This window comes from Salvelinus fontinalis, chromosome 27 (genome assembly GCF_029448725.1).
Source record: "Salvelinus fontinalis isolate EN_2023a chromosome 27, ASM2944872v1, whole genome shotgun sequence".
NCBI lineage: Eukaryota > Metazoa > Chordata > Actinopteri > Salmoniformes > Salmonidae > Salvelinus > Salvelinus fontinalis.
In genome coordinates this window covers 13,673,064-13,690,263 of record NC_074691.1, presented here as the reverse complement: position 1 = coordinate 13,690,263, position 17,200 = coordinate 13,673,064, and the positions used below count along the sequence as shown (strand labels likewise).

General features: G+C 41.9%; 1 protein-coding gene across 3 annotated transcripts; it reads right to left on the bottom strand.

Annotated features, from left to right (window-relative positions):
* Positions 1–2: 2 nt before the first annotated feature.
* Positions 3–16,396, bottom strand: LOC129825081 (tudor domain-containing protein 15-like). Of its 3 annotated transcripts, XM_055884843.1 has the most exons (8): positions 16,307–16,387; positions 14,474–14,545; positions 13,385–13,489; positions 9,191–9,267; positions 8,901–8,954; positions 1,887–7,948; positions 1,640–1,698; positions 3–1,306 (listed from the first exon to the last, which is right to left on the bottom strand). In XM_055884843.1, the coding sequence occupies exons 5-7, from the start codon at positions 8,930–8,932 to the stop codon at positions 1,685–1,687; spliced, it is 6,108 nt and encodes a 2,035-aa protein (XP_055740818.1). In that variant the 5' UTR covers positions 8,933–8,954; positions 9,191–9,267; positions 13,385–13,489; positions 14,474–14,545; positions 16,307–16,387; the 3' UTR covers positions 3–1,306; positions 1,640–1,684. The 3 variants fall into 3 exon arrangements, with proteins under 3 accessions (XP_055740818.1, XP_055740820.1, XP_055740819.1); XM_055884845.1 differs by lacking the exon at positions 13,385–13,489; XM_055884844.1 differs by lacking the exons at positions 13,385–13,489; positions 14,474–14,545 and having other exon boundaries at positions 16,307–16,396.
* Positions 16,397–17,200: the final 804 nt, after the last annotated feature.

Here is a 17,200-nt window from a genome sequence, read left to right as displayed (position 1 = left end):
GCTTTTAAATGTGCAAAGCATTTGTTTATTGAACATACGATTGTTACACGTGTGAATTCTTTATTGAATTATTCACAACCAACTTTGTCATCTCTAACAAATAACTAAAATAAGATGAAATGGTATCAATTATTTAAATGAGTAAGGTTGTTTCTCAAAGACAAACATGTTATTTGCAACAATTATTTAAATTAGTAAGGTTCATCTGTCAAAGAAGTACATGTTATTTGCCACAAAAATAACATTATCGGTTACAGTACAAACCATACTGTAAAGAGAGATGTGGCATCAAAACCAAAGAAAAAAAAGTAGGCCTATCAAATCACAAACTTGACCAGTCAGTAGTCATAACATTTTAGAAGATTGTTGCCTATATTTTATAATGTATAACTGCTGGAAAATGCTTGAAAAAGGTATACAACTCAACCTTTAAAAACATTATCAACTGCTATGCAAATATCCAAACCATATTTTGTTTCATAAGCAAAAGGCACAATATCATTCAAAAGACATTCCACTTCAGTTATTTATTATCCACAAATATCAAGACTACGGGCTAGATTCTATCAGAAGTGTCGGAGGTGGAACTGCGCGAGAGCGGTCAAATCCACAAGCAGCTCCCGCCATTATACCTAAAGCGGACATTGCCATTGGCTAGTCATTATGATCAATCCCATGCAGCCTTGTTTACAACCAAACACTGGGATGGGAGATGTAATTTACACCTCAATTAGGCTGATAAAAATTATCATTTTGTTTAATGATTTTGTTTAATGATTTTCAATTTGAGTGATTATTTCTATATAGTCTTCACTTTCTCATGTTGAACTTTAAAGCGAGTGGGACGGGTGTAGCTTCATGACAAAGATTACAAGAGCAGCAGCTCACCGATTTGACAGCTCCACTGCAATTACACCTCTGACACCACCAAAACATCAGCTGTGCAAGGTATCATCTATCACCGTTTAATCTGATTGAATCTAGGCCTAAACTGTACCAGTCCAAAAGCAAATCTGTTGCAACACAATTGATTTTCTTTCAAATATACTCCAAAAAGGAGATGTCACACTGAAATCTTAATTTAGGTAACTTAAGCCATCCTTAAAATGTGAACCACTGATATAAATACAACCATGTATAGAAAAATAGAAAATAGAGGATTATAACTGCTGCATTCAGCTTGACCCAAGAGAACATTCTAATCATCAGAAGCATGATGGCTTGTCATGCATTTAGTCTTTTTGAACGAAAATGTATGGAATAGTGTTGTAGTCCTTTGCTCCTCTTCACGCGCTTGTCACACAACCTTTGAGATAAAAATATTACTGTGGAATGTCAATGTTGGTATGGACCTAAACAGTCAAATATGTTTTTTTATTTAACCTACCCCGACCAAAGCCTAACCCGGACAGCGCTTTGCCAATTGTGCGCCGCCCTATGGGACTCCCAATCACGGCCGGTCGTGATACAGCCTGGAAATGAACCAGGGTCTTTATGACACCTCTAGCACTGAGATGCAGTGCCTAGACCGCTGCACCACTCGGGAGATTAGTAGAACTAATCAAGCAAATACACCAGCTTAATACATGTTTTTGGTTGAGACCAGCCATAAAGTACATCTTATTTATAGTGTCATTACCTGATATGGAGTAGCATCTCACTGGTAGTCACAATTAACCCGTAGTCACATCAGGGCACCTGTGAAAAGTATGTAGAATGGAGGCGGGGGGATTAATTGAAATATTTAATGAATTCCCTTGCATTTAATAGTAAAACATTGAACATTGGGGGTTCAAAGATACAATTGTAATTAGGCCTACACCAAGTTACATTTAATTGTCTTACCCAACATGCAGAACAAAAAATGAGCAGGTCAAAGTACTTACAATTTCTTGTTCCAGTCATTGTGCTACAGTGTTTCATCTCTGCTCCTTGGCCATCAGAGTACTCAGTAGCACGGGCTGTCTTCTCGCTTGCTTTTTCAAATCCTTGTCCACGGAAGGCAGCCTCACTTGAAGTGTGTCCAACGAGTTCTTCATTCAGTCTTCTCAGGAGTTTGTTCGTCCTAGGTGGTGTCATTTCCGGTTCCACTTTGTATGTTTTCTCTACACGACTCATGCCTTGTTTCTGTTCAGGGGCTCTGATGGGGTTTTGTTCTTGAAATCTCAGTCCAAGCATGATGTCAATGTATTCTGCATGGCCAGCATCAACCAGGTCTTTAGCCACGTGAACGCCATCTGCTACAATGTCCACTTCCCAGTGTGCTTCAGAAATGTACTGTCTGAAGTATATTTGAAGGTTTTTCTTACAGATGCACTCTTGAAAGAAAACAACTGCTTCATCTGTCCATTGCTCCTCGACTGATTTTACTCCTCTCAAAGTGCATGGATACGTGACCTTTGGTAGCCTGGTCAACTGGTCAGGAAGTCTTCTCAGCTCAGACCAATCTTTGTACGGCATGTCCACACAATGGCCATAGTCAACCAAATTGATCACAACCACTGCGCTATCGGAATGGACGATTTCAGCTCGGCACCATTTGTTCTTACTTTCAGACCTCACAAGGCAGCATGACCCTGGAATTAGGTGTTCTTCATGCAATGGCAACAGCTCCTTTGGAAGATCCTCAAGAATCGTAGACACAGTGTTCATGATGAGAAGCAAATCTTCCAGAACAATGTAGAATTCACTTGGTGTGGTGACTGCAGCTGCAAAGCCGGAGTATCCCAGGTCCATGTTCACTGGGGAAAGGAAGAACCTCTGGGGACTGTTGTCCAAGTTGGATTTGTTCTCTTTTGGGGTTACAGTTTGAGTCTTTGTGGGGATTGGTCTTTCTTCAGTAAATTCAGAAGTTGCAGTCTTTATTTGCTGAACAAGGAACAGTCCATTTATCATGATTTCGACCATCCACAAGTTATCAGCTTCAGAGTAGGACACAAACATCAGTTTAACATCCTTGCCTACCATTTGTTTCAGAGTTTTCTTCAATATCTCATAAGCGGCGCTGATAGGGAGGCCAGGGCTATTCCACTTGCACAAGACTGCTTGTACAGGAGTTTGCTTGAGGTCATTACAGATGTCTTTGATGCAGCCCATTGGGACGTCCTCTGCAGTGCCATGATCCACAAGGAACATGACACATTTTCCTTGGTCAATAGATGCATGCCGTACAACTGCTCTGTGCCACTGGTCGTCTTTGGTTGATTTTGCCAAGCATTGAAGTCCTTCTTTGACCTTCTTCTCAGACATGACTTTGCACTTAGACAAATGTTCAACTATGAGATTCTCAAGTACAGTAAACTGTTCTGTGGTCCTGTGGAGTCTCAGATATAGATCTCCATTCTCCAAGATGGACAACAGTGTCCCGCTCTCTGCCTGTCCGGCTCTTATATCCTGTGATGGAATGGCCATATCCTTCACGGCCTCCATAGACGGTCCAAAGGTTGTTGATTGGAGTTGATTGGAGTCCTGCTGTTTGCAAATGTCATGTTTGTGCCTAGTTGGCGAGGGCCTTGGGGACACATTCTGCAAGACCTTTTCACCTTGAGCAGTGAACATAACCCTCTCAGAATGTGTATTGGACTGGCTATTGTCCTTGATGGTTACTCTTGCTTGCTTTTTAACTGTGTCAACTAGGCTTGCACACAAAGCTTGGACCTCTTCCTTTTCAGTCACATTGTAAAGTGTTGGGTTGTCCTGTTGGATCTCAACATTAACCTCCCACTGTGTCCCAAAACGACTGACAATTTCCACCATGAGAGGTTTTCCCATTACTGCATCAGTGAAAGAGGCATCACTTTTATAAGAGCCACTGTTTAGCAATGAACAGGGTATGCTTAGTCTATGCTGCGACAAAAAAACACTTGTCAGAGTATACGTTTTGTCCTTAGTCACAGTGGCTGTATTTCCATAGTCAACAAACTCCACCTTGAAATGGTCATTAGACGCATTATCTGTCACAACTGCACGGTAGAGTGCACCATCCTCTTCATATTCAGCAGCAACAAGGTCATTCATTCTGAAGTCCACCAATGTGCTGTTCCCCATGGTTTCTTTAAACAGCTCAGTGTTGAGGTCTTCTCTCATTTTCAGAATGGATTGTTCATCATCTTGCATTTGGATAAAAAAGCTGTAGACGGTATTGATATGGGAAACAAACCCCAGACCTCGGAATCCAGATTTTATTTTGGGATTAGAGGGTAGTTGTGAAAGTTTTGGCAATTGGACGGAGCAAACGGTTTCTGTGAGTTTGGAGGAACTGTCTACATGTTGAACTGTTTTTCCTTCTGTGCTTTCCTCAGATTTGAACGGAGTGATTCTTTCACTTTGCTCTTTCCAATCTTGCTGGGCATCAGGACACTTTGGTGAGTTTGCTTTTTGAGCATTTGAAGACTTCTTATTTTGATATTGGTGATGTTGGTTGCCCTTGCATGTGGGTTTCAGGTGCTGTCCTGCTTTAGTTTTTCCAATTTTGTTCTTCGTTTGTTCTTTGTGTCCTTCATGACCAGTCACAGGTCTACTGCTTTTCTTCTCCTTTGGTTTTTGACTTGCAATGAGCTCCTTGACTTTCTCATTGATGTTAATGCCTCCATCAAACAGATCGAAAAAGACTGTCCCATCCTCATTCTTTCCTGCAACAACAGCTCGAAGTGGCTTGTTGAGAACGGATTTCTCTAGCCATTTGTTGACATCTGCAAAGTTGTCCTCTTTCGGGATTTGTGAGAGACTGCATCTTAATGCCTGCATGGGCGTGAACAGTAAATCTGCTGAATGTCTGGGAATAGATACAGCATTGTTTTTTTCAACAATATGCATGTTTCCATAGTCCACAAAAAACACATTTAGAAGCAGCGTAGTAGATTGAACAGGGCAAGCCACACCCCTGTACCATTTGCCATCACCGTAATATTTTGCCAGGCAAAGTTTTCCGATATCAGGGCCAGAGTTGGCACGCAGTATTTCTTTACTTTCTGTGGCGACTTTCTCCATCAAGTTGTCAATCATTTCAGTATTTCTGTCCAACTGGCAATACATCTCCCATGGACTGCACACATGAGTGACACAGACTTGCTCTTCACTTCCACATCTCAAGTTGAAGGAGGAATGGACAAAAGAGTCTGGGCATACTGATGGCATAAGCTGCATAGGGGTTTGCACTTCTCTTGCAAGACCTTTTTCCACAAGCTTCTTTGTTGCATTCTGTTGAGTGTTGTGGAGGTCGACAACATTGCACAGGCCCTTGTTTTTCACATACAGTTGAGCGTGTATATAGCATGTCAACTTCACTGACTGGCCTTGAGCGAAGTACTTCAGTAAATTGCATGCCTCTCTGCCCCATTCACTAGCACTTCCCTTTGCTGGTTCAATCAAGTTGTAAAGGCTACATCTAAATGCTTGCCCCTCAAGATCAAGGAATTCTGGCACTATTGCTTGAAGATTGTGCACTCTCTCTTTTGCTATAATCCCGTAGTCCACAAATATAATTTCAACTTCATCTCTCTGTGCTCCTATAATGCAGGCCCTATACCATCTGCCGTCATCTTTAGATTTGGTAACACAACATGAAACATTTAACTGCACAGGAAGTGTGTGCGCTTGGTAATACCGCTGAATCGCTTCCATCATGTCCTCCAAGTTGGGGATCTTGCTTTCCAGCTGGCACCAAAAATCTGAGGGTGTGTTGACGTGAGAGCATCGCACAACTAGCTCACTTCCGGGCTTGAATGTCTGTGCTTTGAATTTCACCGCTGGTGCCTTGTTTTTTAATGTGCTTGACTTTGGGCTTTCAGGTTTCTTTTCACAGCCAACCAATTCAGAAATTTCCCATGTCTCTTTGGGAGGTTTCCTTGTAACGCCACTCGTGCTTGATCCATTTGTATGAACTTGTCCTTTTTTACCAGTCTTCGGTTTCATCATTTTCTTCTCCATCTCGCGCTTAGGTATCACAGGCGCCGAAGGAGTGTATTTCCAAAATTCTGCATGATTTGTTGTGGTCAAGAGCTCTGTGATGCTCTTTGATGCTCTTTGTGATGAGTTGTTTTCACGCTCATACAAATCAACAACATATAGATCTTTCCTTATGTGGACAACATGCACAAGGAGAGTTTTGTTGGATACTGCTCGTCGGAAGTAGTCGGTTGCAGAGATCGTCCATACATCGTCGAAAGGCATTACATTCACCAGAGAACAACTCAGGGCAAATGCTGGTTCAATAGCAAACTTGTCCGGGATCTGCTTGATGCACATGCGTGGTACCTTTTCAGTATTTCCAAAATCAATGAAAAATACTTCAGCTCCGTTGTCAAGAGTGTCTGTCACCATTGCTCTGTAGTAATGCATGTCCAGCTCATACATTGCACAGCAAAGTGCACCAGGCTCTGGATTCTCCAGAATTTTGTCATCCAATTGGACTTGGCTGAAGTGCTTGGCCATGTTCTCCATCATCTCTTCAAAGTCTTTGTTGCGTTTCTGTGTTCTCAACCAGAACGCACCTGGATTCAGGACATGCTCCACGTATCCTTCAAACACAGAGTCCTCTTGCATTTCCTCAACAATAACTGAATTATCCATTGCTTGGATTATTGCAGTCTCATAATACAGGTAGCTGTTTAGAGGGAAAGCAGGCTCACTTTCAAGGACTAAGTCACACTCCCTTTGTCCAGGGACATCTCGAATTGGCCCTGCCTCAACAGCTGCATAGTCTTCAGCACTGAGCACTGTGACCGAATAGAGATTCTGCTCTTTGTCAAAGCCATTGATTTCAACATCTAATACTCCACCCAGCAATCCTTTCTTGAAGCAAGTCAGCTGCTGGATCTTCACTGCCGTATCTTGTCCATTCAGGCAGGAAAGAGCGCACGGGAATGCCATGATTGGTGTTGAGAGAAAATCTAGTGGAAGCTGGAGGACATTCTCAATTTTCACAGACTCACAGAATCCGTAATCAACAAACAATACTCTTACTTGAGAGTTTACAGGGAGAAACTGCACAAAGCCTCTATGCCACTTCTCATCTTTTCCTTTGACTGAGCAAAGCAAGCCCATATTTTCTGCTGGCTGTAGACTGGGGTCTTTGCTCTTGGACTCACAGGACAATGCCAATTTGTCTGACATCCGTTTCAGATCTTTTGCCATACTTGTCATTTGACAGTAGAATGTAACAGGGTTCACTGCAGCGGTTACCCTAACCCTCACTTTTTTGCCAGTGGTCAACTTAGGGCCTGAAAATGACAGAATATCCTCAAAGCCCTTCAAGCTGGATGATTTGAATGAGAATTCTTGTCCACCTTGCTTTTCAATCAGTAGATCTGGGACAGGTTCAATGCTCTGCTTGAGTGGTACCTCTGTCAACATTTCCACCAAGAGAAGGAATGTGTCTGTGTCCACATGTTTCCCTAAGCTCAGCCTAAAGAGATCCTTGTTGATATCTGGGGCTTCTAGTATGAGGACTTTGTGAGGAAGAAAGGCTTGGATGTATCCTTTGACATGACTTCCAATTAAGGAAGCAAAATACGTCTCTGAAAAAGAATCCCAATTTTCTCTCAATGGTAACACATTTGCAAAGAAACCACAGATGATTTTGGGAGGAAGCATGAAGAGCTCATCCAAAGCTGTGGCCAAATGGCTGGCATCAACACTCAGAACATTCCCATGGTCTATGAGGAACACATCAAACAATTCTTTCTGTTTGTTCTGAACCCTTCCTCTGTACCACCGGGTAGATAGGACATCCTCCACCAAACAGAACTCCCCCACTTCCACCGCCATCTTTGTTTTCTGTGCATTCTGTATTTCCACTTGCAGTATGTTATAGTCCAGTTCACATATTGTGAGATATTGGCCCTGGAAGTGCACCAGTGTATCTCCTGGGTTGCAGCTCACATGCGTTAACTGTAGGTCCACAGGCCACAGAGCACATGGTGCAGAAAAACTTGAATCCTCCCGAGGTCTGGAACAAAAATAGCCTTTATTACTTACGCGTTTGGAATATTTATTGATGCTTAGGCCTAATTCTGATTTTTTTTGTAACTGATCTTGATTCTAGTATTTTATCTATATCAAAACATATCCAACAACACATGCATTCTGAGTATTATAGTTCAGGTGTAAATATGTGTATTATGGTCGTAGGTAAAACTGGTGGTGAGATGAAAGGGGATCCCTGAGGAGTTAACTATAATAAATCATAACAATTCTGTGGACATCTTACTTTTTTTGTTGTTGATGTTTGAGCTATTCATAATGAAATGAGTTAACATGAGGTAAAATATTACAATTGATTTACTAGTGTATACCATGGCTTTGATGAATACTCTACTATGATGACAATGTGTGTACAGGGCCGTTCAATGAGACACTTTGAACAATTATTACATTCTAAACCATGATTATTACATTTACTCCAGTCATAATAAATGAGGGTTGTGCTTACAAATACACTTTATTGGTTAGCATTATAATCCAACTCGCTAATACTTAAACACTCAAACTGCACCCCTACACCATTTACTCGACATTGTGTCTATTTACAACTCTTTGAATCTTTTGTGTCACCAATCACCACAATAAGTTGTGGAAGACAATCTTTACAGAAATGCTTCAAAATCTCAAGTTCTGGACATGTAGCCCATCTGTATTGAGGGTTATAGTGGTCAAAGACTGCATAGGCTTAGATTGAAAAGACGAATGCACTTTCACAACCCCCTTTATAATTCAACAAGCTTGTGACCTAAAACCCATGTGTGTGTGTGAGCACGCGCGCTTGCCCGAATGATATAAATTCAGGGCTTGGTTATATTAAGTCATACCACGGTGGTTGGCATCATTAACTATATCTCAGCATTTGCATCTACATCATAATGTTGGCTAACGTGGGTATTGTTCAATCATTTTCTACATACTTTCTATTTTCTGAAGTCAATCTCAACAACATTGCGACAGAGAGCGGAACCTTCCTAAAAGAAAACAAACAAAAACATTAAATTATTATACATAATATCAAATCAAGGAAGAGGCTAAAATGTGGCTGTCAGCTTTCTTTGAGGAAAAATAGCATATTGTATGCCATTCCAGAATTTCTACTAATACAACTAGGCATGCACTTCAACTCATCAAACATAGATATACAACCCCTGAAATGATGCTACCATTTAGTTAACCAGGTTCTCAATAAAAAAAATAGTAATCTTACCTTTAAGTCTTCAGCTAGCTAAAATTCACTTGATCACAGAGGGGGTTCATCATGAAGCGGAGCGCTATCCCGAGTGACTAGGAGGAAAAACTTCATTTAGAAATTGCATAACACTTCTGTTTGGTTAAATCGTCTAAGATGATGTAGCTAATAAGTCTACAAAATGTGTGTAGCTACTAAGGGGGTGCATTGTGCTTAGAATGAACAAGTTAGACCCGAAGATCTGAAGATGCATGCATTTACAGCAAATGATTTAGCCACTTAGATAGCTGCCATTATCTAGCTAGTTAGATACACAGTGCATTCGGAAAGTATTCAGACCCCTCAACTTTTTCCACCTGTTGTTATGTTACAGCCTTATTCTAAAACTGATAAAATGACGTTTTCCCCTCATCAAGCTACACACACACACACACACACACACAATACCCCATAATGACAATGCAAAAACAGGTTTTTAGAAATACTTGCAAATGTAAAAAAAAAAATATATATCACAAGTATTCAGACCCTTTACTCAGTACTTTGTTGAAGCACCTTTGGTAGCGATTACAGCCTTGAGTCTTCTCGGGTATGACGTTACAAGCTTGGCACACCTGTATTTGGGGAGTTTCTCCCATTCTCCAGAGACGGTCGATCGGTTTCAAGTCCGGGCTCTGGCTGGGACACTCAAGGACATTCAGAGACTTGTCCCGAAGCCACTCCTGCATTGTCTTTGCTGTGCGCTTAGGGTCGTTGTCCTGTTGGAAGGTGAACCTTCGTCAGTCGGAGGTCCTGAGCACTCTGGAGTAGGTTTTCATCAAGGATCTCTCTGGGTCTCAACCCCACCCTGTGCAATTGGGTCCTGGCCTTCCTGACAGGCCGCACCCAGGTGGTGAAGGTAGGAAACATCTCCACTTCGCTGATCCTCAACACTGGGGCCCCACAATGGTGCGTGCTCAGCCCCCTCCTGTACTCCCTGTTCACCCATGACTGCGTGGCCATGCACACCTCCAACTCAATCAAGTTTGCAAACGACAACAGTAGTAGGCTTGATTACCCACAATAACGAGACAGAATAACAGGGAGGAAGTGAGGGCTCTCGGAGTGTGGTGTCAGGAAAATTACATCTCAACGTCAACAAAACAAAGGAGATGATCGTCGACTTCAGGAAACAGCTGAGGGAGCACTCCCGCTATCCACAGACGGGCCAACAGTGGAGAAGGTGGAAAGTTCAGTTCCTCAGGGTACACATCACTGACAAACTGAAATGGTCCACCCACACATAGAGTGTGGTGAAGACGACGCAGCAACATTTGGCTTGTCACCTAAAACCCTCAAACTTTTACAGACGCACAATTGAGAGCATCCTGTCGGGTTGTATCACCGCCTGGTACGGCAACTGCACCGCCCACAACCGCAGGGCTCTCCAGAGGGTGGTGCTGTCTGCACAACACATCACCTGGGGGAAACCACCTGCCCTCCAGGACACCTTCAGCACCCTGTTAAAAGTTCATTTGTGGAATTTCTTTCCTTCTTAATGCGTTTGAGCCAATCAGTTGTGTTGTGACATGGTAGGGGTGGTATACAGAAGATAGCCCTATTTGGTAAAAGAACAAGTCCAAATTATGGCAAGAACAGCTCAAATAAGCAAAGAGAAACAGTCAAGACATGAAGGTCAGTCAATCCGGAATATTTCAAGAACTTTGAAAGTTTCTTCAAGTGTAGTCGCAAAAACCATCAAGCGCTATGATGAAACTGGCTCTCATGAGGACCGCCACAGGAAAGGAAGAACCAGAGTTCTCTGCTGCAAAGGATAAGCTCATTAGAGTTAACTTCGCCTCTGATTGCAGCCCAAATAAATGCTACACAGAGTTCAAGTAACAGACACATCTCAACGTCAACTGTTCAGAGGAGACTGCATGAAATCAGGCCTTCATGGTCAAATTGCTGCAAAGAAACCACATCTCAAAGGACACCAATAAGAAGAGACTTGCTTGGGCCAAGAAACACGAGCAATGGACATTAGACTGGTGGAAATCTGTCCTTTGGTCTGATGATTCCAAATATGAGATTTTTGGTTCCAACCGGCGTGTCTTTATGAGATGCAGAGTAGGTGAACGGATGATCTCTGCATATATGGTTCCCAACGTGAAGCATGGAGGAGGTGTGGTGATGGTGCTTTGCTGGTGACACTGATTTATTTAGAATTCAAGGCACACTTAACCAGCATGGCTACAACAGCATTCTGCAGCAATACGCCATCCCATCTGGTTTGCGCTTAGTGGGACTATCATTTGTTTTTCAACAGGACACTGACCCAACACACCTCCAGGCTGTGTAAGGGTGATTTGATCAAGAAGGAGAGTGATGGAGTGCTGCATCAGATGACCTGGCCTCCACAATCACCCAATCTCAACCCAATTGAGATGGATTGGTATGAGTTGGACCGCTGAGTGAAGGAAAAGCATCCAACAAGTGCTTAGCATGTGGGAACTCCTTCAAGACTGTTGGAAAAGCATTCCAGGTTAAGCTGGTTGAGAGAATATAAATTGTGAGCAAAGCGGTCAAGGCAAAGGGTTGCTACTTTGAAGAATCTAAAATAACTTATTTTGGTTAATACATGATTCCATGTGTGTTATTTCATAGTTTTGATGTCTTCACTATTATTTTACAATGTAGAAAATAGTAAAAATAAATTAAAACCCTTGAATGAGTAGGTGTCCAAACTTTTGACTGGTACTGTACTATATATTTTTGCTTTGTCATTATGGGGTAGTGTGTGTAGATTGTTGAGGAATTGTTTTTATTTAATCAATTTTAGAATAAGCCTGTAACGTAACAAAATGTCCTCCCGGGTGGCGCAGTGGTCTAGGGCACTGCATCGCAGTGCTAGCTGCGCCACCAGAGTCTCTGGGTTCGCGCCCAGGCTGGGCTGGGTTCGCGCCCAAGCTCTGTCGCAGCCGGCCGCAACCGGGAGGTCCGTGGGGCGACGCACAATTGGCATAGCGTCGTCCGGGTTAGGGAGGGTTAGGCCGGTAGGGATATCCTTCTCTCAGTATGTAAAATGTAATAAAATGTATGCACTCTACTGTAAGTCGCTCTGGATAAGAGCGTCTGCTAAATGACTAAAATGTAAATGTAAAATGTGGAAAATACTTTGAGTGCACGGTATACAGAAGTATGTGGACACCTCTTCAAATGAGTGGATTCAGCCACACCCATTGTTGACAGGTGTATACAATCGAGTACACAGCCATGCAATCTCCATAGACACGCACTGGAAGTAGTATGGTCTTACTGAAGAGCTCAGTGACTTTCAACGTGGCACCGTCATAGGATGCCACATTTCCAAGAAGTCAGTTCGTCAAATTTCTGCCCTGCTAGAGCTTGTCCGGTCAACTGTAAGTGCTGTTATTGTAAAGTGGAAATGTGAAGTGGAAATGTCTAATAGCAAAAATGTCTCAGCCGCGAAGTGGTAGGCCACACAAGCTCACTGAATGGGACCGCCGAGTGCTGAAGTGCATTGCATGTAAAAACCGTCTGTCCTCGGTTGCAACACTCACTATCGAGTTCGAAACTGCTTCTGGAAGCAACGTCAGCACTGTTCGTCGAGGGCATGAAATGGGTTTCCATGAAATGAGTTTCCATGGCCGAGCAGCCGCACACAAGACTAAGATCACCATAAGCAATGCCAAGCGTCAGTTGGAGTGGTGTAAAGCTCTCCGCCATTGGACTCTGGAGCAGTGGAAATGCGTTCTTTTGGAGTGATGAATCACTCTTCACCATCTGGCAGTCCGACAGACAAATCTGGGTTTGGCGGATGCCAGGAGACACTACCTGCCCCAATGCATAGTGCCAACTATAAAGTCTGGTGGAGGAGGAATAATGGTCTGGGGCTGTTTTTCATGGTTCGGGTTAGACCCTTAGTTCCAGTGAAGGGAAATCTTAACACTATAGCATACAATGACATTCTAGACAATTCTGTGCTTTCAACTTTGTGGCAACAGTTTGGGGAAGGCCCTTCATTGTTTCAGCATGACAATGCCCCCGTGCACAAAGCGAGATCCATGCAGAAATGGTTTGTCGAGATCAGTGTGGAAGAACTTGTTCTGGCCTGCACAGAGCCCTGATCTCAACTCCATCAAACACCTTTGGGATGAATTGGAACGCCGACTGCGAGCCAGGTCTAATCGCCCAATATCAGTACCATACCTCACTAATGCTCGTGGCTGAAATGAAGTAAGTCTCTGCAGCAATGTTCCAACCAGTGGAGGCTCCTCAGAGGAGCAGGACCATCCTCAGTGAATTTCATAAAAACTGTAAAACATTAAAAAAGTTATCCTTTTTAGGTAAAACTATACTAAATATATTCACGTCACCAAATAATTTATTAAAACACAACGTTTTAAAAGTAAAGTCTACAGTAGCCTCAACAGTACTCTTTTAAAGTCTACAGTAGCCTCAACAGTACTCTTTTAAAGTCTACAGTAGCCTCAACAGTACTCTTTTAAAGTCTACAGTAGCCTCAACAGTACTCTTTGGCTTTACTAATTTATTGCCACCGGTGTAACTGTTAAAGTGCCTACTGACTATACACTAACGTTACTGCATGATTGCAGCGGGTTTACTAGCACATTAGTTCTATTAGCTATGTTGACTATGATGTTACTTTAGCTAATATGGTGACAACTATGTAGGGCTACTATGTGTGTAGCGGTTATGATATGGTTTGAAAAGTTGTTTTCACCTGGTCACATACAGCTGATGTGTTGTGCATTGAGGTCCACAAATGAAGGGAAAAAGTGAGAGGAGGAGAGCGCATAGACATGAGAAGGAATACAACGTGGCAGCTATGAAAGTGAACTGTGTTTAGAGTGATCAGGGGTGTATTCATTCCGCCGATTCTGTTAAAATGTTTCTTAAACGTAAGCAAACAGAACAAAACGGGGATAAACATATCTGAATTTGTACAATAGAAACTCTCGTTTGCAACTGTTGGACTAATGATTACACTCAAGATCACCTAGATGCAGGCAAGAGTGTGCAAGGCGGTATTTAATGTGTCACTGTCACCTCAGTCTTATCTTGACCTGTGCACACCTATGTTGCCTTCTCGCCCACTCCAATTTCGCTCCAGTAGAGTTCACTTCAAGAGCTTAGGGAGTGCCCACCCCCAGCATGCATTTGTAGTCTACTTGTGTGCTGCTATAGCCCCTTGCTTTAGCAACTGTAATGGAGTTTGCTAAATATTTTTATTAAGAAACTGATAAAACACACAGGTGCTAAATCAAGGTAACTTACAAAGATGAGGCCAAAGAGCAAGAGATGGAGTGCCGTTATGTAGTGTCCACAACTAAAGAATCATTGTGGAATCTGAAAAGACAAGGATAGCAAAAGTATGATGGTGTACTTACTACTTGCACATGCTAAAAGAAAGGAATGAGGTGGGTAGATAACTAACTGTGTCATTGTAGCGAAGTATTCATAAACTAAAAATCAGATGTCAAACGTTCTTCATTTTCGATCTATTACCTATACAATCGGCCATAATTGATGTTGGCCCAATAGATCTGGCATGTTCTTTGAATGTGTGAACTTTCCGTTTTGATTAGGTAATTTTGCCTAAAAACCTTTAGGTCTACCAACAACAAAAAACTCTGCCCAGCCTGGCAAGAGTGGACAAAAAGGTGTTTAGCATTCCCAGTGGCTCTGCAAGTGTGGAGAGGATATTCTCTGCTGCTGGCTGGTTCTCCAGGCACTGTCAAGAGCATGAAGCCACAGACTGCCCAAACTCGTGTTTCTAAAAATGAATTCAAAAGGGACTAATAAGTCATTTTTTATTTCATTCTAAGTCACAGCCTATATGCGCAATTTTAAGTCACAGCCTATATGAGCAATTTTAAATAACACCCTATATGCTCAATTTATAAACTATAATGATTTGATAAAACGTTGTTTACGCTGTGGCTTTATGTCCCTACCCACCTATTTTGTCGCACTCGCAAATGCTTCACAATGTACTTCTTAGTAGGCTATAGCCTTGAAATAATATAGCCTAAATAATACATGTTTCTTCTTAGGCTCCCTGTCTGGCTCTTGACCTATTTAGAGTGTGTATATGCTGTTAAACATGACATGTAGCCTATTTGAAATTATGTTCGCTTCTTACATTCACATTTTCATGTTTATTAAAATACTTGTCATTCAAATACATATGGTTTGGTTTCAATACGTAAAACAATTGTTAGGTCCAGGTAGTCACAAAAAATAGATGGCTGTTGGTTAAATTGTGATTTGAATGAATGGATCGAATTTGGAGCGGGAGTTTTTTTTTCTCTGTAAGTGTGGAGCGGTTTTTAGCGGAGCTGTAGGAAAGGACATGGAGCACCAGAGCAGTGCGCACCATGGAGAGGGGATTTCCAACCACTCAACTCCGCTCACATGCTCTTCTAGGTTATAGCAACCTCAAGATGAGTATAGGGAAAATGTGAGTATCATGTAGTACCCTACACCTATCGATGTTACATTGAACTGGGTGAATGGAATATGAATGACAGGCATCCAATGTACTATAATAGAACAAATAAAATAATAATAATAATAGTCTACTGGTTCCAACATCTAGTGGAAAGCCTCCCCACAAGAGTGGAGGCTGTTATAGTAGCAAACGGGGCACAAACTCCATATTAATGCCAATGATTTTGGAATGAGCTGTTCGACGAGCAGGCGTCCACGTACTTTTGGTCATGTAGTGTAAACGTTAGCTGGTGCTATACATCGACCTCATATGCGTGTCATGATGAGCAGTATAACTAACCAACTAACACATCGAATGTAATTCCCAAAGTCAAACATTATTTTAGATATGGCTACGAATATAGCTACTATTAGAAGCTTAGACAATAGTTACTGTAAAACCTTTCTGTCTGTGCTCGAGACACCTTCCAATTTCATTCACTAGCTAACGTTAGCTAGCGAGCAAACGTTAACCATTCTCCGCATGGAAATTAGCCAGCTAGCTAAATTACACAACTACTACACATGGAAGCTGACAGGTAGCTAAAAATAAACAAGATAATTCAGTGACAAATAACACGTTGGCTGCTACGTTTTTGTTGCTAGAAATTACTGTACCTTCGTTTCAAAGAAGACACTTCCAACTTCGGAGCAGCAGCCAACAGCCGTGACCGTAAAAAGGATGGAGAAAAATCTAACTTCCTGCCACCTGCTGCATCGGGTAATTTAGAACTTTCTCCCCTTAGAGAAATTATGGGAAATTAGGTAAGATTTTGCCCTGAAAATAGTAGATACAATTCTATGGTATTTCATGACATTTCAGATTAGAAACATATTTATTGTGTTCAGATATAATTTAAGCGCAAAAGAAAAACTAATGGCTTGTCTACACTAGAGGGGGACATTCCGTGTAGCAGTTGCCATAATCACCCTGCCTGGAACAACTAGGCCTAATTTATGTGTTTAGGGCGGCCTACTTGTTGCTCCGAACCTGTTTCATTTAGGTATTTCGCATATGCCTATGGGAAATAATAATTATGTGTAGACAAATACACTGCTGTACATTCTATCATTTTCAATGAGTCCTACTGGTTATAGAAAACATATCTGCTTATGCCATGACGCCCTGGCAGGCTGGGCTGGCTGAGTGCAAACCTAGGCTACAGCAGACCAAGGAGATGATGTTTTTTTAGTTAATCATTGATAGACTGAATCAGCCCCCGTCCTCTGCAAATATGATAAATGAATACCTAGGCAATCACCAGTGTGACGTCGTTGTTAAACCACAGCACAGGTTTAATTGACTCTGGAAGGTAGTATCAGATTAAGAGAGAGACTACAGAACTACACTTTACCTTTTCTATTACAAGAAAATATTTTTTATTATCTTATTCCAAGAGAAAATGGCTAAAGAAAACGTTTGACCTTGCAGTATGGGCAGTTTCCTTGTCCTATTATGAGAGGATCAAATTGGGGGAAAAGTAATTTATTTTTTGGATTTTATTTGTGAGG